At 24.9% G+C, this 8317-nt stretch overlaps 3 protein-coding genes across 3 annotated transcripts; 2 read left to right on the top strand and 1 right to left on the bottom strand. All coding sequences in view use genetic code 12, as the record gives it.

The window, feature by feature from the left end:
* Positions 1–3495: 3495 nt before the first annotated feature.
* PRP5 (DEAD-box RNA helicase) lies at positions 3496–6024 on the top strand (the record flags this gene model as incomplete). Its single annotated transcript, XM_051764411.1, has 1 exon — positions 3496–6024. One exon carries the CDS (start codon positions 3496–3498, stop codon positions 6022–6024), a length of 2529 nt encoding a protein of 842 aa, XP_051619845.1.
* Positions 6025–6180: 156 nt separating this feature from the next.
* KGF54_003784 (uncharacterized protein) lies at positions 6181–6984 on the top strand (the record flags this gene model as incomplete). Its single annotated transcript, XM_051764410.1, has 1 exon — positions 6181–6984. One exon carries the CDS (start codon positions 6181–6183, stop codon positions 6982–6984), a length of 804 nt encoding a protein of 267 aa, XP_051619844.1.
* A 197-nt stretch (positions 6985–7181) lies between these two features.
* On the bottom strand, positions 7182–8054 carry KGF54_003783 (uncharacterized protein; the record flags this gene model as incomplete). Its single annotated transcript, XM_051764409.1, has 1 exon — positions 7182–8054. One exon carries the CDS (start codon positions 8052–8054, stop codon positions 7182–7184), a length of 873 nt encoding a protein of 290 aa, XP_051619843.1.
* Between the last annotated feature and the right edge of the window lie 263 nt (positions 8055–8317).

Below are 8317 nucleotides of genomic sequence, written 5' to 3'. Positions count from 1 at the left end.
TAAGATAGTTGAGAAGAGAAAAGAAAGATAGTTAACTCCAAAAGATAGTATGGTGCAATATTAAAGATAGTGAACTCCAATAGATAGTATGGAGATTAGTTAAAAGTCTAAGATAGTTTAGTAGACTTCCAAGAATATAAATAGAGATAGATTGTCCGAAAAAGATAGATTTGTGTATATAGAAGTTAAGGTTGTTTTATGAAAAGATATTGAATATATTGTTAGATGATAAAAGCTATAGAAGTCAAAATAGTTATTGTTTAAGATATTAGATGGTCAAGTATTATGGATATATATTTATATATAAGATGGTAAAGATATAATAGATCATGTTATTTAGGTAATGTATAAATTTAGTTGTATGAGATTGATGATCTTCAGACTTGTAGAAAGTTCAGTTTCCAACATAAGACTTATTTTATTGTGTATGAAGTAATACTAAGAATATTTTTACTTTAGAAATTTTTAAATTTTCACAAAATTTTCACACCAATTTTAAAAAACATATAAGAAATTCTTAAATATATACTAATTTTTCAACGACAAAATAAGTCAAACTGATTGATCATAAGTCCAATATACTTGTGAACGATAGATTTAATTAAATATGTTGTTAATTTATACATTTTAATTATATTTTATTTAAAAAAAGTTTTGATAGAAATGTACTCATCAAAACAGTTCAAATTATTAATAAAGCTTCAGATTATTAAACCATCTTATAACATTTCATTTCAACTAATTAATTGATATTTTCATTAAATAAATTTATTGAATTTTATCTGTTTTAAACTTTTTATACTATCTCAATTTTATTGACTTAAATTTTTAAGACATATAAAACACTCACTAAGTGCGTAAAATAAATTTTGAGTTTATTACACTACTAACAAAAATTTATTTTTCCCTTGAGAATTGGATTTTTTTTCCCTTGAGAATTTTTCTTTTCCCTTGAAAATTTTCTCGCTAACAAATTTGTTAGTTTTTCTCTTGAGAATTGCGAAAATAATTTAGTATGAAATCAAAATTTATACCCCTTTAAAGTCAGGAACACCTGTTTAAAATCAAATACTTATTTCATTTTAAATAAATGATTATTCACAAAATTTTGTAGTGTTTAAATTAATTGAATTTGTTTTATCAATAATCAAGTAAAGATCACAATAGTATAAGACTGTTGTTATTTGAATTCGAAATATTTGTAATATTTAGCACTATTTATAAAATATTTCTATATATTGTCAACAAATTTGTCTCAAATTTAATTGAATTATTGAAAAAAAAAAGTAATTATTAAATATAATTTTAATGTTGAAGCTTTTAAATACACAATGTTTATTAGATATTCTTTTTAACTAAGTTTTAAAACTTTCTATGATTTCTATTACATCATGAGCTTTACTATCAAGTAAAATTATTTTCATAGTAAAGAAATTTGGCAAAATTATTTAAATTTCATAATTTATTATGAATTATCTGTAGTAAAGTCAAAGTCGCAATTAAATGTACGACTTACTCAATATTATATATAGATATAGAAAAGTAGTCTATTTTAGATAGTAATAAATTAAGGATTTTCCTAAGAATAATCTCTTCAAAGTACTAGTTATAGTACATTATCTTTTATCAATTTATTAAATTTTTTTTCTTAAATAAAATTTCAATAATAAATTTTTTTGATTTTTATCTCCTTAATAATCAATCGATGGTTTTAAAAACTTGAAAGTTATTCATCAAAATATCCTAAAGAAGTTAAATAATGAATATTTTATTACAAGTTGATGATTGTTGATTTAAATAATATAATCAAAGGATTCATCGATTTCATCATAAAAAGTTTTGTTTAATTATCAAAAACCGTATATGTGAAATTAAAATTTGGTAATTCAATTCAACAAATTTAACTATATTGATTCAACTATTTACAACTAGATTATATCTATAAAAGATGGAACTCATAGTAATTAATATTTCAAGTAATTAATTAAGACATTAAGATTAGATTATGGGGATTTTTAAAAATGAGAATTATTGATCATATACTTAATATATCTTGTACAAATTATTTCATTACTTCAAATTTTTGATTAATCAAGATTTATTCAAATAGTCAATAATTAAATTTTATTTCATAAAAGTATATTAATAGAATTAAATAGTTTTATATCTATATAAATTATACTTGATTAGTATATTTTGTTTGCCCATGTATGTTCTTTCATCAAGAAATATAGGTATTCCGGTAAATTTGTTTTTACTCTTGAAGTTGCAGGAATATTTAATCTTTGTATATTTTGATTTCTATGGAATTTTTTGTCTTAATTTTTGTATTAAAATCTTCGTTCAAAATCGTACCAATTTAAATTTTATTATTAAATTTTCTCATAAAAATATACTACATCTATCTTCTAATCGTAATCGATCAATAATGTAATAGATTATAGGCTTTAAAACACTCAAGCATAATTAAATAAAAATGTTGCAATTTTATGTCATAGTTAATTAAAATTTTGATTAATGTCAAAATCTTTATCAATCTAATTACTTTTAGCTGCAAATTTGTATTAAAATTTAGTCTACAATATGTTTATTTTCTATATACTTTAAGTACATAAATACAAAATTAGCTCAATGAAAAATGGTTGCTGCTTTTATGCATCTAAAGACGGTATATTTAAAGTTAGACTTTCTTAATAATGATAATTTGAATAAAATAATGTTTACTGTTTTCAATTTATCAATTCAATGTATTTTTTTTCAGATTTTTATTGATAGTGATTCTAGTTTTATATATATTAGATAAAAAATTATTTAATAAAACCAATTTAGAATAAGACTTTTTCTTCGAATTCAATTAATTAAAATCTTTTTTAAATAGATTAGTTAATAGTGTTAATTTGTTTGATTCTATTTCATTATGGTAAATCATATCTTAAATAATTTATCTATTAAAAAAATTTAAGATAACTTTGAAATTTAATTTGTTGACTTTACATAGCTTCTTCAAACATTTATACTTATACTTGAAATAATTAGTGCAAGATTCACACAACTTTGAATAAAATGATACTAAACATTACTATTTATATGAAATAAACATCTAATAATTCCGTGTTGTTAAACTGAATGATCTAAAGTTTATTATTTTTTTTACTTCATTTTTTTAATTTTGTTACTTTTCTAATGTTGTTAATCGATTTACTAGCATAATTCAACTGCCTTTTTGAACCACAAAGTTTCTGAAAAGATGAAGATTAGTATTTGAGTATGTAGTATCAATCATAATTATTATATCAAAATTTAAAATAGAAAATGTAAAAAACGCGCGTTTTAAGTACAACATTTTTTATCATAATTAAAAAAATACATCACTAAATTATTTTTGAACCAAATCATTATTATTTATGTTTAGATTGTTTATTACCATATTACAAACACTACCCTAATAATCAAAATTTCAATATTTTAAAAGGTATATATTTAAATAACAATATCATGTCCAATGATTCTGTTTCAACTATTGAAAATACTAACTTAAAAATTGACGAAGATGATAAAAATGAGAAATTGAAAAAAAGACGTGAACAGTTGGAAGCTTGGAGATTGAAAAAGCAACAAGTTGAACCTCCATTAGAACAAAAGCCATCAATGAAAATCAACGATACGATTGAAGATGAAACTCAAAGGAAAAGAAGAGAAAAATTACAAGCATGGAGGAAAAAGAAGCAGCAAGAACAACAACTACCAAAAGATATATCTTCATCAAAAATACAACAAAATACAATAATTAGTCATCAACTTTCAAAAGATAAAACCGCAATACCAATTTCTAAAAAAGCATCAACTGTTAAACCACTTCTACGAAAAAGAATAGAATTTGAAGGAGAAGAAGATCATTCAAATTTGAGAAAGAAACCAAAATTTGAAATACCTAAAACTGAGAACAATGTATTAATAGAAGATACTTCAGAAACTGTGGATGAATTGGATGTTTTCATAAATCAATTAAATAATAACAACAACTCAAAACCAACATTAATTGAAAAAGAAGAAGTACAAATTTATTCAGATACAGAAGAGGATGAAAAAGAAGAAGATTTACAAAATAGAATAGATTCAAAATTAGCTAAATTGGGAAATACCAAAACACTAAAAGAAATAGATCAGTCTAAAATCAATTATAAACCATTTGAAAAAAATTTTTATCAAGTCCCATTTGAAATGTCATTAATGTCACATGAAGAAATAGAACTTTTAAGATTGGAACTAGATAACATAAGAGTTAAAGGTGATAATATTCCTATTCCTTTTACAAAATGGTCTCAACTAATACTACCTTCAAATATGATAAATGTTATAAATGAGTTAAATTTTGCAAAACCATCACCAATTCAATCTCAATCCATTCCTATTGCATTATCAGGACGTGATCTAATTGCAGTTGCAAAAACAGGTTCTGGTAAAACTTTATCTTATGTACTTCCATTGATGAGACATATCAATGCTGCTAATACTGGTCCAAGTGCATTAATTTTATGTCCAACAAGAGAATTAGCATTACAAATTGAACAAGAAGTCTTAAATTTTTCCAAAAAAATGGATAAAAAAATTGTTTGTTGTTATGGTGGTTCTAAAATTGAAAATCAAATTAGTGAATTGAAAAGAGGAGTTGATATTATTGTAGCCACTCCTGGTAGAATGATTGATTTATTAGCAGCAAACAATGGAAGAGTTTTATCTTTACAAAATACAACTTTCGTTGTATTGGATGAGGCAGATAGAATGTTTGATTTAGGTTTTGAACCACAAATAAATAAAATCTTATCTCAAATTAGACCTGATAGACAAACAGTATTGTTTTCAGCTACTTTTCCTAAAAAATTAGAGGCATTGGCTAAACATATACTAAAAGATCCAATCGAGGTAGTTGTTGGTGGTATTGGTGTTGTTGCTAAAGAAATAGATCAAAAAATTGTATTGTTTAATGATGGTGAAGATGAAAGAAATTCAAAATTATATGACATGTTATCCGCCATTAATGAGAATGATAAAGTTTTAGTGTTTGTTGAAAAACAATCAGATGTTGATAAAATGATTTCAAATCTTTTACTTCACAAAATTCCATGTGTTTCAATACATGGTGGTAAAGATCAATTGGATAGAAAATATGCTATAAAAGAATTTTCATCACCAAATAGTGGAGTAAATATATTAATTGCAACTTCAATTGCTGCAAGAGGATTAGATGTTAAAAACTTATCTTTGGTAGTAAATTTTGATCCACCAAGTCATTTAGAGGATTACGTACATCGTGTTGGTAGAACTGGTAGAGCAGGTGCAAAAGGTGAAGCAATTACGTTTGTATTTAGACTGCAAGAAAAAGAAATCAATATTTTGGTGAAAGCTTTAAAATCTAGTTCAAAAGATATACCTCCAGAATTATTAAAAATATCTGAAAAATTTTCGAATAAAGTTAAATCTGGTGATGTTAAAACAAATTCTGGATTTGGTGGTAAAGGTTTAGATAATTTACAAGATGTTAGAGATAAAAAGTTAAAAATGGAAAAGAAAATGTACGGTGAAACAATTGAAGAAGAAAAAGAAGAAGTTTCAGCCAAACAACAATCACCATCACCAATTGGATTTGTATTACCTACATTTGAAATAATTAAAGGAAATTCACCAGAAACTTCAGGTCCAGATAAATGTAAATTTCATAGTAGAATTACAATCAATGATTTACCGCAATCAGTTCGATGGAAAATAGTTCAAAGAGAAAGTTTAACAAGGATTATAGATGAAAGTAGAACTTCAATCACAACTAGAGGTAAATTTTATCAATCTGGACAACAACCAAAACCCAATGAAGAACCTAAATTATATTTACTAGTTGAAGGATTAACAGAACAATCAGTTGAAGAAGCAAATACAATTATTAAACAATTAATGATAGAAGGTATTGAATCACTTAGTAGTAATAATATTAATAAAAATGGTACAACTGGTAAATATTCTGTTATATAAATAGATAAAGATATCTAAATAGTACTTTTTTTCCCCCACATTTTTTTATTTTGTGTTTAATGAATTAGTTCCACGGTACAAATTCAATTTAACATTTTTTTTTTTGATTTCTTTATAAACCTTTTCTTTTAACAACTCAAAACCACCTAATTTAAGATGCCATTTGATGCTAAAAGTTATGAAAAATATGAATTTTATTCAATTACAGAAATTGAAGAAGGTTTCATTCATGTTCAATATAATAATCCAAAAACTTTAAATGCTTTTAAAGATCAAAACTGGATTGATTACGGAGAAATATTTACAAGATTAGATAAAGAAGAAGATGTCACTTTAATATTAGTATCATCTGGAGTACCAAAATCATTCTCATCCGGTTTGAATTTAAAAGCAGCTACAGAAATGATGGGAAAACATGCAGATTTATCAGAAAAGGAGCAAATTAGTGAATTACATAAACATATTGTTGAATTTCAACATGCCATATCAACACCAGCAAGAATAAGTACACCAACTATTGGAATCTTAAATGGAATTAATTATGGATTAGCATTAGACATGTCAAGTTGTTATAGTATTAGAATCGCTGTTGAAGGTGCTAGATTTTCAATTGCTGAAGTAAACATTGGAATTGCAGCAGATATTGGTTCTTTACAAAGATTACCAAAGTTAATTAATAATCAATCTAAATTAATGGAGCATGCATTATTAGGTGATGTATGGGATGCCAAAGAAGCTTTAGATTTAGGTTATGTTAGTACTGTTGTTAAATCAGTTGATGAAGGGATTGAATTAGCTAAAAGTATAGGTGAAAGAATTGTTTCAACACCAGCATGGGCTATTAAAGGAACCAAAAAACATATTCAAGACATTTTAGAAGGAACTACACATGAACAAGGTTTGAAAGATATTGCTAAGTTTAATTCTGTTAATATTACACGTTCAAAGATGAAATTATAGATTAAGAATTAAGGAATTGGTTAGAGTAATTAATACAATACGTTTATTTTTATTTTTGTATTTAAAACCAGCTTCCAAAACACTTTTACATTTCTCACAAACCAATTGCTCTACTCGACATAACATTAATACAAATTGGACATTGTGTTTTATATATTTATTATGCATGCTGAATATGTTACATGAACTGAAAATACTTAAAGTTCTCTATAAAAGTTTTGAAAGCCCTTCCATTCTTCTTCTTCTTCTTCTACATCATCATCTTCACTTCCTTTTCCGTCATCTTCATCATCTTCATCATCTTCATCCTCACTGTCTACAACAGCCCAATCAACTAATCTTTCATCATCCATAATATCTTCTTTACATTTTTCCCTCAATGTTTTCAATTTTGCATTTTTATTCAATTCAGTAAATGGTTCTATTAGTTTTTCAACCGGTATGTCTTCTACTATTTCTATTTTTTGTCTTAGTAAATCCTGATATTTTTCTAAATAATCTGATGCATTTTTATCCAATTCCTCTTCCTCCATTTCTTCAAATATTATTAATTCTAATTCATCTAAATATATATCACATAAATGATATGGTAAAGCTACTGGTATTCTAGAATCACCACTTAAGATTGTTTCTTTCATCATATTAACCCACTTTTCAACCAAATTCAGATCCCAATTTTGTTGTTTTAAATACTTGAAATTATGTCTCAATATACGTCTAATTAATAAGTAATATTTGTCTATTCTCCATTGATCTATACTTGGCCATTCTTTAATAATTATTAAGTTGAAAGCTTTTGTGAATAGTATAAATGATTTATTTGATTTTAAAGTTGTTGAATATAGTAATCCCAAATTCTCAGCCAATCTTTCCTGAGCTTTTGATCGATCGCAAAACCACATTGAATAATATAAACCTTTCCATAGTTTCTCCATATCCAATAATGTAAGTGAGTTTGATTTAGATGATGTTTTTGATTGTAAATATTTTTTTAGCGATTCTAAAGCTGCATCTCTAGTTGGTTTATCATTTGACGCTAGTTTTTTCACAAATGTGGAGGTCAGCGACATAACTATAATCTGCTGTTTTAATTTTTTGATTTAAATTGGGTTGTGAACTTTAATTTTTCAAAACATAGATGTTTCAATAGAGATGAGAGACCTAACAATTTTGTGTCATTAATTATTCAATGTCGCGACATCAAATAACAAATTAATATTAACATTACTCTACATTCTTCAACTTTATAATCCAATTATTGAATGATTTATTCTAATGAATTTAAATTGATTTTATTTAATTTATTATACAGACTTGTTATCAAATTGAAAAA

This window comes from Candida jiufengensis, assembly GCF_024610255.1.
Source record: "Candida jiufengensis strain CBS 10846 chromosome Unknown scaffold2, whole genome shotgun sequence".
Lineage (NCBI taxonomy): Eukaryota > Fungi > Ascomycota > Pichiomycetes > Serinales > Debaryomycetaceae > Lodderomyces > Lodderomyces jiufengensis.
Note: the sequence above shows the minus strand (reverse complement) of the source record. Positions and strands in the feature narration are given on the sequence as shown.